At 40.1% G+C, this 19,735-nt stretch overlaps 2 protein-coding genes across 3 annotated transcripts in view; one reads left to right on the top strand and one right to left on the bottom strand.

The window, feature by feature from the left end:
• TFB1M (transcription factor B1, mitochondrial) overlaps nucleotides 1–19,735 on the top strand; it is a 61,585-nt gene that overhangs the window by 30,149 nt on the left and 11,701 nt on the right. The window lies entirely within an intron of this gene.
• Nucleotides 11,162–18,712, bottom strand: CLDN20 (claudin 20). Its single transcript, XM_069598782.1, has 2 exons — nucleotides 16,587–18,712; nucleotides 11,162–13,434 (listed from the first exon to the last, which is right to left on the bottom strand). Exon 2 carries the CDS (start codon nucleotides 13,336–13,338, stop codon nucleotides 12,679–12,681), a length of 660 nt encoding a protein of 219 aa, XP_069454883.1. The 5' UTR covers nucleotides 13,339–13,434; nucleotides 16,587–18,712; the 3' UTR covers nucleotides 11,162–12,678.

The following is a 19,735-nucleotide window of genomic DNA, read 5'->3' as shown; positions in this document are numbered from 1 at the left end:
TCCTGTATTGAGCCCATCTTTGCATGAAATGTTCCCTTGGTGTCTGTAATTTTCTTGAGTAGATAGTTAACTCTTAATCTGATTTTTCTTCCCCTTAAACAGAATGACCAAACATCTAGGTTTATATGTGTTACCCAGATGGTGGTATTAACTATAAATGTTTTCATCTTGAAGATGTATTTTGCCTTTTCTGCATCTAGTGAGATCAGCACATGATTTTCTTTCATTTAATTGATGTGTCATGTGTTGCATTTATTGATTTGCATATGTTGAATCGTCTTTACATCCCAGGGATGAGTCCCACTTGGTCATGGTGTATAATCCTTCTTTTGTGTTCTCAAATTTGGTTTGCTAATATTTGGTGAGAATTTTTCATCTGTATTCATTAGGGATATCGGTCTACAGTTTTCTTGTGGTAGCCTTATCTGGCCTTGCTTTCAGGTGATTGCTGTTTTCATAGAATGAGTTTGGAAATATTCCCTCCTCCACAGTTTTTCCAGAAGAGTTTGAGAAGGATTGATGTTAATTCTTCTTTGAACGGTAGAATTTTTTAGTTAAGCCGTCTGGTCCTGGGGTTTTCTGTGCTGGGAGGCTTTTGATTATTGCTTCAACCTCTGCTTGCTATTGGTCTGTTCAGATTTTCTGTTTCTTCCTTATTCAGCCTTGGTGGTTTGTGTGTTTCTAAGAGCGTATCCATTTGCTCTAAGTTGTCTCATTTGTTGGCATAAAATTTGTTCATGGTTGTCTCCTCTGTTCCTGTGTGTTTCTTTAGTCTCAGTTGTAATGTCTCCTTTTTCATTTCTGATTGTGAGTCTTCTCTTTTCTTAGTCTGGCTAAAGGTTTGTCAATTTTAATTTTTCAAAGAACCAGCTTTTGGTTTTGTTTTTTTCATTTTTTAATCTCCATTTATTTCCACTCTGATCTTTATTTCCTTCTGCTAACCTTATTCTTTTTCTGATTTCTTGAGGTATAAAGTTAGGTTGTTTGAGATTTTTTAAGTTCTTAATATATGTATTTATTGCTGTAAACATCTCAGAACTGCTTTTGCTACATTCCATAGTTTTTCAGTATGTTGTATTTTCATTAATTATTTGAGATTTATTTCTTTTGACTTCTTCTTTGACCAATTGGTTATTCAGAAGTCTGTTATTTAGTTTCCACATATTTGTAGATTTTCCAGCTTTCCTCTTGTTGATTTCTACTTTCAATACCATTGTGGTCAGAAAAGATAATAGGTGTGATTTCCATCTTTAATTTTCTGAGATTTGTGCCTTATGATCTTATCATGATACTAGAAAATGTCCCATGTGCATTTGAAGAATGTATTCTCTGCTGTTGTGTGGAATGTTCTATAAGTCCGTTTACTCTAGAGTACGATTTAATTCCAACATCTCATTGTTGATTTTCTGGCTGGATGGTCTGTCTGTTGCTGACAGTGGCATACTGAAGTGTGTTACTCTTACTGCCTTATCTATTTCTTCCTTAGTATTTGCTTAATATATTAAAGTATTCCAATGTTAGGTGTATATATATTTACTATTGTTGTATTTTAAAGATGTATTGACCCTTTTATCATTATGTAACAACCTTGCTTGTCTCTTTTTACCAGTTTTTGGCTTGAAGTCTCTTTTTTCTGATACACAAATGGCTCAGCCCCTTTTCTTTTGATTTCTACTTCCAGCCCTACACTTTGAGCCTATGTGTGTCTTTACAGTTGAAATGAGCTTCTTGTAGGTAGCATATAGTTGTTGGGTTTTTTTTAAATTGGAGATAATTCCTTTACTGCAGTGGTTTTGCCATGCATCCGTGTGAATTTGCTGTGGTTATACATGAACCCTCCCTCCTTCCCCCATCCCACCCTCTCCCCCATGTTGTCACGGAGCACCAGCTTTGGGTGCCCTGCTTCATACGTCAAACTCGCACTGGTTACCTATTTCACTTGTGATAATGTGTTTCTTTTTTCTCAAACCATCCCACCCTCCCCTTCTCCTACTGAGTCCAAAATACTGTTCTTTATGTCTGTGTCTCCTTAGCTGCCCTGTACATAGGATTTTTGGTACCGGCTTTCTAGATTCCCTATATATACGTTAATATACGGTATTTGTCTTTCTCTTCCTGACTTCACTCAGCATAATAGGCTCTAGGTTCATCCACCTCATTAGAACTGACTCAAATGCATTTCTTTTTCATAGCTGAGTAGTATTCTATTGTGTATGTGTACCACAACTTCCTTATCCATTCATCTGCTGATGGACATCTAACATTGGGTATCTTCTTCAGTTCTGGTTTCCTTGGGGTATATGCCCAGTAGAGGGGTTGCTGGGTTCTATTTATTCCTAGTTGTTTAAGAATCTCCATGCTGTTCTCCATAGTGGTTTTATCAGTTTGCATTCCCACCAACAGTGTGAGAGGATTCCCTTTTCTCCTCACCCTCTCCTGCATTTATTGTTTGTAGACTTTTTGATGATGGCCATTCTGACTGGTGTGAGATGATACCTCATTGTGGTTTTGATTTGTATTTCATGAGCAATGTTGGGTTTTTGTTTTTGCTTTTAATCCATCTAGTCATTGTGTGTCTTTTGATCGGTGAATTCGGTTCATTTATATTAGAGTGATTATTGACAGAGGATTTACCACTGCCTCTTCCTATGCCTTCTGGTTATTTTGTCTCACCCTTGTTTTTCCCTCTCTGTTTCTGTCTGTCTTTCTAATGTGGTGGCTTTCCATAGTCGTTTCCTCAATCTTCCCTTTTCTGTCTGTCATGACTCTAGAGTTTGGCTTTGTGTTTCACATTCGGCTTACATAAAAAGCATCTCAGAAATGAAATAGTTCTTCTTATGTTGATATCACCTTATCTTTATTTGCCTATAAAGATTCTACCCTTTTACTCTTCCACTTATATGTCTTTATCACAATTTATCTCTTTTGGTGCTGTGAATTCATTGAGAAATTGTAATAGCTTTCCTTAAGCCTTTATGCTATAATTAAGTGGTTAACATACCATTCTAATAGGGTTAAAGTTTTCTAATTCTGACTATTTTTCACCTTTTCCAGGGTATTGTGAACTTTTTCTTTTATTGTCAGTAAATAATGTATTATTATTTCAGTTTGAAGAATTCCTTTCACCATTTCTTTCACGGAGATCTCGTGGTGTGAACTCTCTCAGTTTTTGTTTGCTGGGAAAGCCTTTATTTCCTCTTCATATTTGAAGGATAACTTTGACAGATAATCGGCTGGTGATTTTTATCTTTCAACACTTTGAGTGTGTCATTCCACTCTCTCCTGGCCTGTAATGCTTCTGCTGAGAAATCTGCTGTTAGCCCAGAGAGAGTTTCTTTGTAGGTTCCTTCCTCCCCATGCCCCCACCCCATGCCTTTAAGATGCTTTCTCTATCATTGATTTTTGACAGTTTCAGTATAATGTATCTTGGATAAGGTCTTTTGTATTGAGGTGATAGGATGTTCTTTTAGCTTCTCGGACATGTATGCTAAGCTCTTTCCCCAGGTTTGAGAAGCTGTCAGCAATTATTTTTCTAAATATACCCTCTGCTCTCTTCTCCTCTACATAGATCAATTATTCTTATATTTGGTTTTCTCCTCATACCTGATAGCTCTCTTAGGGTTTCTTCACTTTTTAAAAATCTTATCTCACTCGTGAGTCATTCCTAAATTCTCATCTTTCAAGTTGCTAATTCTTTCTTCAGTCTGATCTGCCCTATTTCTTAAGCTAATGTATTTTTCATCTCATTCATTGAATTTTTCAGCTCCAGAATTTGGTTCTTCTTTAAAATTTCAGTCTCTTTTGTAAAGAATTCGTTCTGTTCGTTAATTTTACTCTTTAGTTCATCAAATTGCCTTTCTGAGTTTGAAAGTGAAAGTGTCAGTCACTCAGTCGTATCTGACTCGTTGTAACCCCATCGGATGCAGCCCCTGCCCCCCGCCAGGCTCCTCTGTCCATGAAATTCTCCAGGTAAGAATACTGGAATGGGTTGCCGGTTCCTTCTCCAGGGCATCTTCCCAACCCAGGGATCAAACCTGGTTCTCCTGCATTATAGGCAGATTCTTTACCACTGAGCCACCAGGGGAAAGCTGAGTTTACTTGTGACCCACTGAATTTCATCATAACAGCTATTTTGAATTCTTTATAAGTTATATTACAATATCCTGTGCCTTTGAGTTTAGTTACTGGAGAACTATCATTTTCTTTTTGTGATACCGTATTACCCTGATTTTCATTGTGTTTGACTGGAGTGCGCCTCTGCCGTTGCTTTTAAAGTAATAGTTACTTGTTTACTTTGGTAAACGTAATAGAAACCCTTGTTTTCCAGACAGTGGCTCTGTAGCTCAGGTTTTTGGTGTCTCTGTCTGATCTGGTTTTGGGGCTACACTCTGGGTGGGGAGTGGTGCAGGGGAGTGTTTTTAAAATAAAAAAGTGCTGTAGGAAAAGCAGGTGGCAGAGTGGAGGGAGGTTTGGGCTTAGCGCTGGAGGCTTTGCATGTTCACAGCCCAGTGAGGACACCCTCAAGTAGGGATGCTTCCAGGGGTCCAAGGCAGACAACAGGTAACAGTACCTTCCCTGCCCTCTGTTGTACTCGTCTGCCTCTTTTCCTTTCCTGCCCCTCGCCTCAGTCATAGAGGTTTCTCCTCAAAAATCCAGATGCTGCTAGAGAGAATTGAGTCCCTCCAGTTGTAACCTGTACAGCCAGGCAGTCAGCCACTCGCCCCTTTCTCTTTCCATCTCCTCTGTGAGGCAAGTTCTCACTGTCCTGATGAAATCTCAGTCCCAGGGAGGGAGGGGGACTGACTCCTCGAGTTCCTCCTCCTCGCCTCCAGGCTGGTCTCTGTTCTGCTCCAGTGGCGTCCCTGGTTCTCCCTCTGTCTGGCTGACCTCCATAAGTTCTCTATGCCCCGCGTGTCCACCATGGATTTCAATCTCCAGTTTTGCTTCCCCCACCCCTGCCCCCATCAAGTCCCTGGGGTAGGGTCGGCTCACCAGCGTCTTTGGGCCCAAAGCCCCCTCCAGGATCCTGTCTACTTTCTGCAGCACAGGAAGTCTGCTAGTTGGTCTGGTGTGAAGGATGAATTGTAAATGAGAGGACTGAAAGAAACGACTCGTGCTGCCAAGATGCTGATGTCACTTTCAGAATCCAAATATTTTTTATTTATAATGATTTCCCCCACTTTTTGGAGAAATTTTGTTTTGACAGCTTTACTTGTGATCAGTCATCTATGGAAAAATAGTTGGATATTAAACTAGGCTCTGACTTATATGCTAATCACAGAAGAATAAAAGCTAATTACAGAAACAAAGCTTCTCTGCCAGAAATACAAATCAATAAGCCAGTGTCTAGTTTAGCAAAACCACTGCTGGATGAATTACTATAGGACATACATGTACTATAAAATCTTATTTCTTCATTGAAGGTACACTGAGCCCCAGCCGCATGAAAAGCCCTAAGCTAGGCAGAGAGGTGGTGGTGACAGGAATGAGAAGTCAGACATCTCCCTTCAGGAGTTCACAGCTAGTGAGGAGCAGTTTTCTTTTGCTGAAACTCAAGTATAAAGTCTTGCACAGCTTCCTTTAGATTCTTTGACAGTCACTGATGTAAGTAGATATTGTAAAAAATTGTGTGGTTTTTAGATTTAGGTGTAGGTGTATGTTATAGGCTTAGAATGGAGCCCCTGACCAGTAGCATTCGACCTGTTTGTACATATTGAACCTTGATCTGAGGCATCTCCAGGGCCTTAGCTGCCACCTTCCACCTCCTCTGCCACGTCAGTCACAGTTACCCAAGCTTTCCAGGACCTTTAGGAATTCAGTCCGTCTTCCACTTGTATAGCAGACTTAATTGTCATCTTTTTCTTCATCAAACTCAGTATTACCTTCCTTCAGCATCTCAAGCTTTCAGACATTGTAAATAACTTCTTCCAAATTAATAGATCCTATTAGATCCTAGACAGAATATGTTTGGAGATACCTTTTAGCTCATCAGATTTAACACACTGGTGCTCTCAGGGATTTTTTGTCCTAGAACAGGTGGCCACTGGAATGAAGACCAAGTCACCACAGAGCTTTCTCTCTTCTTATAAAGCATATATGTGTATATACAAGACTTTCAGTAGTATAAGACCCAGTTATATCGGGAACCAAGATCTTTACTTTTAGGCTTTTATATTGGCGGTTATCATTGTCATCCAGAATCTTCAGGCTTTTTACCAGAGGTTTCTTAGGATGGGTGTTAGAGTATTTTTACTGGAAGGTTTCTCTTTGTTTTAGTTACCTAGTTGAGAGTAATTGATGGTGTTTGGCAGTTATTATCCACTTTATCTTTTATTTAAAAGGATAAGATCCACATGTAGTTTACTAAAGCGCTTCCCGGATGACTTAGTGGTGAAGAATCCACCTGCCAATGCAGAGGACATGGGTTCGACCCCTGACTCGAGAAGATCCCCTGGAGAAGGAAATGGCAACCCACTCCAGTATTCTTGCCTGGAAAATTCCGTAGAGGAACCTGGTAGGCTGCAATCCATGGGGTCGCAAAGAGTCGGACACAACTGAGTGACTGAACACGCATGTAGTTAACTAAAAGTACTTTCCCTCCAGGATTAAGGCCTTATGAAATTATTATTTGTAAAATAGCTAGCCATGTCTTTGATTTTTTTTCTCCCACTGAGGATATTTGCTTTTTTGGCAAACTAAGCATACAGCAATTTTCTTTGCTTAGTTTTTATTGTGTTATAAATAATACATGTAGGTGATATATTTGTAACCTAAGAAAATGCTTATCAAGCGGGAGAGAATTGATTATTATAAAGGAAACAAATGATTAAATTTTAGTTGTAAAAGAATTTGCTACTTCTCTGAAGTATTTTTACCATGTTAGGGCAAATCAGGAATACTCTGAGGAAAGCCAGAAAATATTTGACTGGTAGTTAACATTGAGCAAATCTTTAAGAATTCGTTTTCATAAGAAAGGGGAAGAGTTTTTACAGAATTGATAAAAAATAACAGTACATGGCAGTCCTGCTGGCTAAATCCTTCTAAACACAAGAAGAGAAAGTCTCAAGCACAACACAGACAAAATATGCTCAGTGCTAAAATAGAGATGCAGGCAGATTCCTGAAAGAGTTGAGAGAGGGAGGTTAATTCTCTGTAGATGCTCAGAAGAAATTTACTAAATTCAATGCATGTTCTTAATCAAATTCTAAGAATTAGATTTGGAGAATTTCCTTTGATATAACAAGAAAGGCTTACTTACAGCCTACAATGTACAATCCTAGATGTACAATCCTACATCTTAGGATTTTTCCTGTGAGAATCGGTTAACCCTTCTAATAATCAGTCTGTAACTAACTTAATCAAAATCAAGCTTTAATGACAGAACTTTCACTGCTATAAACCTATTACAACTACACCTGGCTTATTCAACTCTTGCCAGACTCTTCCTTCTTATTAACTTCTCTAGCGCAGTCCCAAAGTTTGAACCCCAAATTCTTTTCTATTTACAGAAAACACAGTCTCTTAGGTTCTTAAAATTAGACTAATTTGTCTATTCTAATTTTTCTTACAATTTGCAGTTAGAATTTTTTATAATTTTGTATTTTTCTTTCACTGAGTTAATAACATTATTTTACCAAGTAGAAGACAGAATTTCTTTTGCAGTACAGATTCACAGTTGAAAAATGCTTCCATGAGAATATAAGATTAGTTTAAGTCTCTCAAGCTGGCATCTGAAAACCCCTGAGAGTCCATACATTTCTGGGGTTCCACAGTAATTTTTTTCAACTGGACTGCATATTGTAGTCGGTCTCCATATCCGTGGTTCCACATTGGTAGACTTAGTCAACACCCAGATTAAAAATAGAAAAAAAAAGTCCAGAACATTCCAAAAAGGAAAGCTTGAATTTGCCACTTATTGTCATCTATTTACATACCATTTACTTTGTATTAGGTGTTATAAGTAATCTGGAGATGATTGAGAGTATTTGGGAGGATGTATGTAGGATCTCGTGCGAATGCTGGGCCACACTGTATAAGCGACTTACTTGAGTGTCCTTTGATTTTGGAATCCATGGGGGTCCTAGAACCAGTGCCCCACAGATACTGAGAGACTGCCATACTCAAGTGTGAGAAATCCTGAGCCATGAGCTATTCCCTCAAAATTTTATGTCACCTTTTTTCTGTTATAAATTGTGGTCATTGATCTGCTGCTTTAACGTCCTTTCCACATCACTGTCCTATACTCCAAGGTAGTAGAAAAGTCACTTAGATACAATCTGAGAATTGCGGCAGGCCCTTCTGGCTGATGAGACAGAGACACTGGTGGAAGAGCTAGAAGTACCTGAAGTCAGCTGGTCCTCCTGGAATTCGAGTGCTCCTAGTTTTGAGAACTTGGTCATGTTAATAGGCTGAGTTTTAATACATCAAATAGGGTAATAATGCCACCCTTGAAGTGTTGTGGTGAGGAATAGAAATAATCAATATGCAATGCCTAACGGGAGTATCTCACACAAGGAGACAGTTAAAGGTGGATCTCACTGTTATCAGTTCAGTTGCTCAGTCGTGTTCGACTCTTTGTGACCCCATAAGCTACAGCATGCCAGGCCTCCCTGTCCGTCACCAACTCCTGGAGCTTGCTCAAACTCATGTCCATTGAGTCGGTGATGCCATCCAACCACCTCATCCTCCATCGCCCCCTTCTCCTCCTGCCCTCAATCTTTCCCAGCATCAGAGTCTTTTCCAGTGAGTCAGTTCTTCGCTTCAGGTGGCCAGAGTTTTGGAGTTTCACCTTCAGCATCAGCCTTTCAATGAATGTTCAGGACTGATGTCCTTTAGGATGTACTGGCTTGATCTATTTGAAGTCCAAGGCACTCTTCAAGAGTCTTCTCCAACACAACAGTTCAAATGCATCAGTTCTTTGGCAGTCGGCTGTCTTTATAGTCCAACTCTTGCATCCATACATGACTACTGGAAAAGCCTGAGCTTTGACTAGACGACCCTTTGTTGGCAAAATAATGCCTCTGCATTTTAATATGCTATCTAGGTTGGTCATAGCTTTCTTCCAAGGAGCAAAGGTCTTTTAATTTCATGTCTTCAGTCACCATCTGCAGTGATTTTGGAGCCCCCCAAAATAAAGTCTGTCACTGTTTCCCCATCTGTTTGCCATGAAGTGATGGGACTGGATGCCATGATCTTAGTTTTCTGAGTGTTGAGTTTTAAGCTAACTTAAAAAAGTTAGGACAGTAAAAACTGTCCTCTTTCACTTTCATCAAGAGGCTTACTGTTATAAACAATTATTTATGGACTAAGCTATAATATCCTAATAAAGTAATGTGGATTATAACTTTTAAGACATATAATTTATATCTTATTTTGTCTCTTTAGAAGTATGTATATGGAGCAAGTAACAGATTGAAAGCATAAAATTGTGTCAGTACAATCTTAGATGAATTAAAGATGCTACACCCCTGACATAAAGGTCAGCACTTTGGGTCATCCACACGTGACTTTTGAGAACAACAGCATTTTAGAGGCTTTCAGCTGCACTTGCCCCCAGCTCTTGAGGCCTCGGTTCAGTTCAGTCACTCAGTAGTGTCCGATTCTTTGCGACCCCATAAATCGCAGCATGCCAGGCCTCCCTGTCCATCACCAACTCCCAGAGTTCACACAGACTCATGTCCACGAGAAGTGATGCCATCCAGCCATCTCATCCTTTGTCATCCCCTTTTCTTGCCCCCAGTCCCTCCCAGCATCAGAGTCTTTTCCAGTGAGTCAACTCTTCACATGAGGTGGCCAAAGTACTGGAGCTTCAGCTTTAGCATCATTCCTTCCAAAGAAATCACAGGGCTGATCTCCTTCAGAATGGATTGGTTGGATCCCCTTGCAGTCCAGGGGACTCTCAAGAGTCTTCTCCAACACCACAGTTCAAAAGCATCGATTCTTCGGCGCTCAGCTTTCTTCACAGTACAACTCTCACATCCATACATGACCACAGGAAAAACCATAGCCTTGACTAGATGGACCTTAGTCGGCAAAGTAATGTCTCTGCTTTTGAACATGCTATCTAGGTTGGTCATAACTTTCCTTCCAAGGAGTAAGCGTCTTTTAATTTTATGGCTGCAGTCACCATCTGCAGTGATTTTGGAGCCCTCCCCCCCAAAAAAAAAAGTCTGACACTGTTTCCACTGTTTCCCCATCTATTTCCCATGAAGTGATGGGACCAGATGCCATGATCTTCGTTTTCTGAATGTTGAGCTTTAAGCCAACTTTTTCACTCTCCTCTTTTACTTTCAAGAGGCTTTTTAGTTCCTCTTCACTTTCTGCCACAAGGGTGGTGTCATCTGCATATTTGAGGTGATTGATATTTCTCCCGGCAATCTTGATTCCCGCTGTGCTTCTTCCAGCCCAGCGTTTCTCATGATGTACTCTGCATATAAGTTAAATAAGCAGGGTGACAATATACAACCTCTGGTAAAATAAGCTGAGTCAGTGGATGAGTCCACAGAAGATACAGGGGAGCACCTTGCTGTACCACTGTCAGTCGGTCTGACTCCACCTCCTGGAAGCAGTGGCGCCCTGGCCTTCAGTAGAGGCAGCCCCTGATCCATGAGCCATTAGCATCCAGTACCCACAACAGCTTGGGGAGCAGGGTTAGGGGTGTGGTACCACCCACAGCTCTGGTTTCTGCCACTAGACAAAGCTATCACATTCCTTATGTGGCCTTCTCTGACCTGGTTACCTGGAAAGTTCAAAACTAAAGTTCATATTTAATTGCTTTAACAACTGTAAACCAGGATTATTTAATAGCGATTATTTAATAGCATCCTGTCTTCCTTTTCTTTGTGATTTTAGCCTATCTTTATCTTTTGGTTTTTGTATTTATTGGGCCAGCAATTTTAAGTTGGCTCAAATGGTTTTTGGAAGTGGATGAGTCTAAAAGAAAAATGTGTAAATTAAAAGTCAGTTTTATAATTAGAAAAATACCAGAGTTGTCCTCCTTAAAAATCAGATAAAACAAATGTTGAATAGAAAAAAAAGTATTTACAATTATAATCCATTTAAATTATGCTTAATTATAATTCAATTTAATTAGTTATGCTTTCGTATGTACTCAAGAATAAAATAAGCAATAAATATAAATCCAAGGAAAAAACAAAATTGCTTTTTCGCAGATGATACTTTCTATTTATAAAACACAATGAAATGAACAAAATTATTGGAGGGAAACAGAAATATGCAACAAGTTTTGCAAAATTACACGCTATGATGGAAATCCTTAAAAGTCAATAAAGTTAGTATATTCTCAAGTCATATAGCTAAAAATACAGATGACATTTGCTTAGAAGATATTTTGACCACTCAAAAGGAATGTATACATAAATGCATTCCTAATTCCCATGTGAAATCGTATCTTTATTTTAGCTCTTTGATGATGATACAGGAGAGAATGATCTACCAAATAAAATACGTGTAAAATATTTTAGTCTGTACTTCATATGCACAATTCAAAATTATTTATTCACATAAAAGATAACTTCCCACTTTCTGAGTTATTAATGCATAATGAAGTAGCCTTTCCCCCTTTACCGTTATGTTATGAACAATAACTAAGCTTAAATAAATTATTAGAAACAGCCTTGTGCAGTGTTTCTTTTGCACATTGGAAAATCCAGTTTTTATTTTCTTTAAATATTTGAATGACATATAAGATAATCTAACTTTTAAAGCATTCTTTATTCTTTAAAACATTTTCATAACCATCAACTAGTTGAAGCAGCTCATTTGTAAAAACATTTTTAACATGAACCCAACTTGAGAAGAAAAACTGACAACTTTAAAGTAACCTTTAGCATTCAAGTACTAATCAGTTAGATATTAAATGATAGGGGCAAATCAAAAATGCTAGAGGTTAAGTGAGCCTCATCTGGAGAGTCCTCTTGTTAACAGCCAGAAGAGGGCAGTTCGCAAGCATTTTAAACAGACTCTTTGTTTTCACTTGGCTTGTACATAGTGCTTTAAAAGTCCTAGAGAGTTCAGTTTGGGTTTAGTTTGATTCTGCTTTGCTGTGGTAGCATTTACCAATTTCCTTTATTTCCACCTAATCTTTGAGCGCCATATTGTATGGAGATTATATTTCCTAAAATGTAAAAAATGTTCCCCTCTACTGGGAGGTCACAGTGGATGGGGACTTGGGATTTGGGCAACCTCCGAAACAAGTGGACATCTTCTATGCGTAAGGTGCAGTCATGCAGTGGAAATTGAAAACAGAAGTAAATTACTGTGGGGTTGTCAGGCAGAGACGGCAAAAGCAGATGATATCCTGAATGAACACCAGGACAAGGTGCTTTTTATACTTGGCCATTTAGTTCTTTTATGAAGTCCAGTTAAGTACCGGTTAGTAAGATGTATGTATCAACAGTTTATCTTTAAGAAGAAAAGGCTGTGAAATAATTGCCTTATTAATATAATCAGAACCTCTTTCTTTTATAAACCTTTAGATATAAAACATGACAATAATGGGAAAATAATGTAAAACAGATATACACAAAGTTTGGCATTTTGAAAAACTTCATTTTTAAAGTATTTCACCTTCTTTGTAGAGAAAGTTAAACACAATTCTGGTATTTAAAGACAAAAGTCACAGCAGGCACCTAAAAATTCCATGCGCATCACAGGTTTTCACACATAGTCCTTCAGGCTGTATGCCAAACTGTCCTCTGGCTGTGTGGTGGAGATGGGTGGCTGCTTGCATGGGTGGAGCAAAGCTCCTGACGTTTTCTTTAGACAGGATGTGCAGAAGATCATGCCGGAGACCACCAGCAGCACGGCCGAAATGATTCCAAGGTAGACGGCTCCTCCAGGCTCATGTTTGTTGCTTTGTGGAACCGTCAAGTCCAGAAAGTTTGCTATGATCTCCTTCGTGTACCACACAGTCGGTATTAAACCAGAGGTCCCTGCAGACAGGAAACAAACTCCTCCAGCAAAACAAGCATGCCTCTTGGTTTCCGGGTCCCCTCCTAAGCGAGTGCATTCCATCCCCACTGTGGAAGTGCAGAGCCCCACCGCAGACAGGATGCAGGCCAGGATCATGGCGGCCCGCGCGGCCTGCTCGTGGCTGGGGCGGGCCAGGACGGAGTGCTTCAGGGTGCAGCTGAACATCCCGGTGCTGTACCACATGCAGTCCATCCACAGCCCTTCTAGCCGCTCGATGGCGGTGATGATGTTGGAGCCCACATCCATATTCACCTTCCAGTTGGGCAGCAGCGTGGCTGCGAGGACCCCAGAGACCCCAGATAAGGCCAGGGCGAAAGCCAGGAGCTGGACACCCGCCAAGGCCATGACGTCGCTGCGACCTCTGTCCTCCCAGAAAATCCTGACGGCACTCGGTCAGAACTGTAGCTGTTTCTGCACAGTAGAAAACCAAGTAACAAAAGGCTGGGGAAAGAAGACAAGATCAGGACTGAAAGAAAGCACAAACAGAGACTTCCCTGAACAGTGAAAACTGAGAACACGCCTGACGAGGCCTCCGCAGGGGACGAAGTCACTGGTTCCCAGGAGAGAAGCTCACTCCAGGCCCCCGGGGCTGCCGTTTCCTGAGTGATTTTGGTCGGGTGGTGCTTGGTGCATGGAGTCAAGGAAGGAGATGTCCACTTTGTTTCTTGATTCAACATTTTAAAAAGTGTTTATTGGAGTATAATTAATTTATACCATGTTATAGCTTCTGCTGTACAGCACAGTGGATCAGTTACACGTATGTCTGCTCTATTTTGGATTCTGCTCCCTGTAAGTCATTACAGGGTATTGAGTGGCATTCCCTGTGCTATACAGCAGGTTCTTGTTAGTTATTTTATATATAGTAGTTTTATTTAAAATTTAAACCCTGCTGAAGCTGTCTTTAGGGTAGGCCTGTACCTTGTTAGGAGATTTAGGCTTTGAATTCCAGCTGTAGGACAGGTGATAAAGGATTTTAATAGTATTACAGGTTTTAAAAACTTTTTTTCTAATTAGAATACTCTGTTGGTAATAAGGAAGAATAGTTTCAACCCATCTGTTAAAATTGATTTATAAATATATATTAGAAAAGTTTTCAATATTTGAAAAATGATTGTTTTAAAAATCTGTTAAACATTCTCCTTGCCATTCACATGGCCCAAGTGAATTGTTAAAGGAGAAGAAAGTAGTAGAAAGAACTCAAACTCACTAGCATGACATCTCTGATTTCCAATTTGCAAAATCTTTACCTAAGGCATGCCATTGCCTCCCTTCAGGTATAAGTTACTCAAAACTGAAACAATTGAGCCAGTGTCTTTTGCTTCTAAGAATCTGAGATCCTTTCTAGTGGGGACCAGAACTGTTCCCTGACCCAAATGAAGTCTGCTGCAAAACCGGTTATTCTAAATGATTCAGAAGTAGTGACATAGGATCTTGAAAGTACAAAGCAGAAGTAACCACATCATTTGTCTTTCAGAAAGTAACAGAAATAATTCACCCTTTTCTTTGCTCCCTCCCTCCCTTGCTGTCTTAATCTGACAATATTTACTGCCTTCTTTGAGGAAAATATAATAGTTTCTGAAATACAGCAATACTGACTTTGTGTGTTTCCAAATTAATTTTTGAATGATGTATTAGAATGGCTCTATAATTCATGTTTGTTTCACACAAGGCAGTATGAGCTCCAAATCTAACAGAATACCTGGGGCAAGTCTTGGCTTTCCAGAACCCCTCTATGCCTCATATCCTCTTCTGGAAAGTGGGAGGATTATAGTGTCTGTATCATGGAGGGGAATATGGTAGTGAAGTTATCTAACCCGTGGAAGGTACTCAGTAAACTCTAACTGACTTTGCTATTAGTATTTTAAAATTTTTACGTCATATGACAATTGATATTTAATGGCATTTGGGCGTTTTTTTTCCCTCCTCCTTCCTTAGGCTGATTTCATTCATTTTCATCAGCTCTTAGAGCTGGAGGAAACCACAGCTCTATAATCTTGTTTCAGATTAGGACACTTAGGTGCTAGATGGCCTCAGCAGTAGATCGGCAGTGCCCGCTTCCTGCATCCGCCCCTCTCAGCATCCTCACCCTGTCCGCCTCTACCTACCACAGTAATTCCTGCTGAAACCCTCGTATGTGCCTCCCATGGGAAGCAGGGACAGTGCCACTGCATCTGGGCAAAAGCCACTGTTAATGGTCAACACCCCTCACTCCCTTTCTCACCGAGAGAGAGAGACTCCAGAGGGAAGTAGTAAGGCAGATGAGCAAATGGCTTAGCTTCAGAGACTCACCGAGGTCCATCATGTCTGGCTTTTGTGAAATATCTACAGTAACGAGACTCCATGCCTGTGTTACCGTGAATATAGTTGTATAGTTCAGTGTAGTTATAATAACATTGATTCCCCAAGAGGTTAAATCCTGGGCTGTCTGAATTCGATTGTTCTATTTTTGTTCATAATCTTAAAATGTAAATTCTACCATTTCAGGAGATTTCTCTGAGATTTTGAATTCTTAGAGTCAGTAGCATCAGAGTACCTCGGCTTTGCCTGCCATCCTACAGTTCATTCTTTCTCTGTTTTCCAAATTTCTTTTCATATCTGAGACCAAAATAAAAGTTAAGGTTTCTAGGAAAAATAAATAAAGCACATGTTTGTGGTTTCATAACAGCTGTTTTCAGGTTTGAGTTTTAACATTTCAGACTCCAGCCAGCTCACTCAATTGCTGCCTTCTCAGATCACTCTCGGCTTAAGGGATTCTTTCAGAGTGAGACTGCTGTTAGCATTCCCTATGAGCATCTCATTTCTTTTTTTTTTTTTTTTCACTTTGGTTGAGTAACCTTTATGTGTTGATCAGTCTGTGCTCAGCTTCCCAATTATAACTCTCTTCTTCCCATTAACCAATACATTTTATAAATTACAGTGTAACTCAGACTTGCAGACAGCCTGTTCATCTTAATTAACAAGTGCTGGCAATGATAAATTACAGACGGCCAAAATCAGTGTAAACAATATGACATTGCATTAAGTTAGCACAGTGCTCACTTACTAGTAAATGTTGGACTCTTTAAGTGCTTTCCTCTGCATAAAAAACTTAGAATTCATTCTCCAAAATGAAGGTCACTCTTTTCCTTTCATAAAAATATACTGGCATCTTAGCTATTGCTGTGAAATCTTTTTTTTTTTCCTCTCTGTCTCTGGCCGTAAGCATGGTACAGTTTGTGGCCTGTTCTCTCAAATTTCTGTCTCATAGAGAATAAAGGCATACTTTGTTTCAGTGGTTGTGGTGGTGAAATACTGTGAAAGTAGGCAAAAGCAGAGAGGTCACATGTAAAAAACTTAGTTCTAAATAGCACTCTCATGCTTCCAAAATCTGCTGCATATAGAACAGAACCTAAAATGTTAAATTCATGAGCTATTTCCCAAAGAAATTCTGAACTGGATTTCATGAAAATGTAAAGTCAGTTTTCCAGACAAGATTTATTTATATCAAATCTAGCATTTAAAAACAGCTTTACAACTTATAATTCAAACCAAGTTATACTTGAAGGTGTATATTTAGATCCCCAAGCATTATGGAAGCTTCTCATTTTCCATACCTTTTGTCAGTAGCCTTCAGTATCTTAACTCTCTTGTCAGTCGTCTTCAGTTGAACCCCAATAAGGTCTGATGAAGAGACACCACATACATGAGGCTCAATTCACAGCTTCTGAATATTAATGATAAAACTCCACCAAGTTAACTTGCAAATAGCAACGAGCAACACAGAAATCTGCGAGGTGAAAACTGCTGATGGTGCTGGAAGATAAATACCAGGTTCTCCATCTCATTTTTTGAGCTGTGGGAGAATTAAGACGAGAGAGGCGGGGAAGGGAGGGAGTAGTTGTTACAACAGGATTTGTCGAAACCTGAAAGCTGGAAATGCTCTTGTGTCACAATGTACAGAGGAGGAATTATTTGGGCGCTCACAGAATTTTCTTTTAATTCTATGTTTTAGTCCATGGTTATAATTTATTTTTGAACTTTTATCTATGTTGGGAGATAGTTTATTACTTTATGTCCCCAATTAAAGAATGTGGTCTGAAATATTTTTAACTAGATTGTGCTTTGCAAATGATAGTTAAGTGAGACTTCTTTTTATTCTGGTGTTTCTGACTTGTGTTAAATCAAGATTCACAAAATTGGTAGCTTTCAGACTAAAACATTCAAAAGACAGGTTTAAATATATATATATTTTGATAAAAGTAAAAAGAAAATCCAGTACCAGCTGATGACTAGAATCTGATCAGTAAACCTACAAGTGTTTTTTCAGGAAGGGTGAGGGGTAGGTATCCTGAATTTTCTTCTGTTAGCCTTTACACTGAGAAAGATTTCTAAAGCATAACTTAATAGATTTTAGAAAATGTTGTAAAGAAATTACATCGAAATAATGTGATGAAACCAAAAGGAAACACTGAGGTGCTAGGCCATGAATAATGAGACAGACACGTTTCATCTTCATCTGCTTTGGGTTCTCATTGTTTTCTATCTCAGTAATTTTAATTCTACAAGCTGTGCGTTTATAGCCATTATGAGAACGGAAGAAAATTTTACGTATGGTTGGATGTTTAAATTTTTACTACTGCTAATAGCCATGTTAGATGTTACTCATTTCTCTAAAAAGCAGTGACTAACAAAAATGCATGTTTCAGTTATCTGGATCTTTCTAAGTTTTTGTTGGTTGGATTTAATCTCCTCTAAGTCTGGCATTTAGCAAGATACGTTTTCTCCTCTTTGAAGTCGAATGTCTGTGCATTTGTTTTTAGCCATAGTGTTGTAATTCTGATACATAAACGTAGCTTCCTTCTTTGATTTCATGGAGATATATTAGCAGTTCTGGAGTGAGTGCTGGAAGGAGTAGAGCTGAATCTCAGGCGCTGACCCTCACAGCGTTGCCGTCACTGCCGTATCAGGAGCCCACCAGATGCCTTCAGTGTCTCGGCTTGTTCCGCTCCGTGTGTGGTTGGTGGCTGTGCACGCTCACCTGTGCTGAGGCTGACTGGGGGCCGGTGGAGGGAGGGGCCGGGGACTGCTCCCTGCTCGGGCTGCCCGCATCACACAGCCGCCTGAGGGTAAATGGCTTCAGCGTGCTTTAATGTACGCTTTTGTTTGTTTGTTTGTTTAAGTAATTTATTTAGTTTTGGCGGCCGTGGGTCTTTGTTGCTGAGCCTGGGCTTTCTCTAGTTGTGGCAGGTGGGGGCTGCTCTTCTTCGTGGCGCTCGGGCCCCTCACCGCGGTGGCTTCTCTTGTCGTGGAGCATGTGGGCTCTAGGGCAGGCAGGCTTCAGTGGTCGTGGCACTGGGGCTTAGTTGCTCCACAGCATGTGGGACCTTCCCGGGTCAGGGATCAGACCTGCGTCCCCTTCACTTGCAGGCAGATTCTCAACCACTGGACCACCAGGGAAGTCCCTGTACTTGAGTGTTTTCAAGAACTTGTTGATTTTTTTTCTGTCTTGATGAGTACACTTATCCTATAATGTGTTAACTGCCTGTTCTCCCACCCCCAGCCACACCTCAGTGTCTTGGGATCTTAGTTCCCTCGCCAGCGATCAAAACCTCACCCCCTGCATTGAAAGAAAGCACAGAATCTTACCCACTGGACCACCAGGGAGGTCCCTTAACCACCTGTTTTTAAAAGGCAAACTCTGAAATGTAAATAACTTTCATTAACTATAGACCTTTAACACAAGGCAGAATTTCTTATATAAAGGAGGAGCCAGAGGGACTTCCCTGGTGGTCCAGAGGTTAGGATTTGGTGCTTTCACTGACATGGCCCAGGCCGGTTCAATCCCTGGTGGGGGAACTAAGATCCCACAAGCCGCACAGTGAGGCCCAAGGAAAAGGAGCTAGAAAGTGAAAGTGAAGTCGCTCAGTCATGCCCGACTCTTTGCGACCCCATGGACTGTAGCCTACCAGGCTCCTCCGTCCATGGGATTCTCCAGGCAAGAGTACTAGAGTGGGTTGCCATTTCCTTCTCAAGGAGATCTTTCCCATTCAGGGATCGAACCCCTGTCTCCCGCGTTGCAGGCAGATGCTTTACCATCTGAGCCACCAGGGAAGCTCAGGGAAATGTAATTCATTGACATAATTATCCACTGCCAATGTAGAGACTACAGAGAAATCTTTTTAAGTCCAGAGGCTTCTCTAGGTAAACCTTATCTTTGTTTATCTTAGTACATCTCTCTTCCCAGCCCTTCCCCATTGAACACCCAAGTTTTGTATACCCAGCTGGCGACATGACTCACTGATAGACGTCTTAGATCTGTCAGGAACAGGACTGGACTCCTGATCTTCCCCACAGCGATTCTCCCCAGTTTCCCAGTGTCTGTTAACAGCAAACGCATCCCTGGATCTTAAAAGCATCCTTTGTTTCAATACCCAGTATCCATTCAGTCGACAAATTCTTTTGTTCCAAAACTTGAAAATAAATCAAGAAACCTACCACCTCTGAGCCCCTCTCCTGCTTACTCTGGCTTAAGACCTCTAGAATGTAAACCTCACAAGGGCAAGGATTTCCTGCTGTCTTGGTAATTGCCAGTGCTGTGCCAGGAATGGTGCCTGGCTTATTTTCAAGGTGTGATATTTGTTGAATGAGTTCAGAAACTGATTTTTAGTATATAAAATAACAATAATACATTACCTTTACATGGTTAAAAGTGTAATTTTTAAATAAGAGTGTAATTTTATTAATTTTGCAACTCTTTAGTACT

The sequence above is a fragment of the Ovis canadensis genome, chromosome 8, assembly GCF_042477335.2.
Source record: "Ovis canadensis isolate MfBH-ARS-UI-01 breed Bighorn chromosome 8, ARS-UI_OviCan_v2, whole genome shotgun sequence".
NCBI classification, from domain to species: Eukaryota; Metazoa; Chordata; class Mammalia; order Artiodactyla; family Bovidae; genus Ovis; species Ovis canadensis.
The sequence above is the reverse complement of the archived record's forward strand: the minus strand, read 5'-3'. Positions and strand labels throughout refer to the sequence as shown.

What these genes read in the sequence shown, in the direction of transcription:
- CLDN20 (XM_069598782.1), bottom strand. Translation starts at nt 13,338, where the DNA reads ATGGCCTTGGCGGGTGTCCAGCTCCTGGCTTTCGCCCTGGCCTTATCT.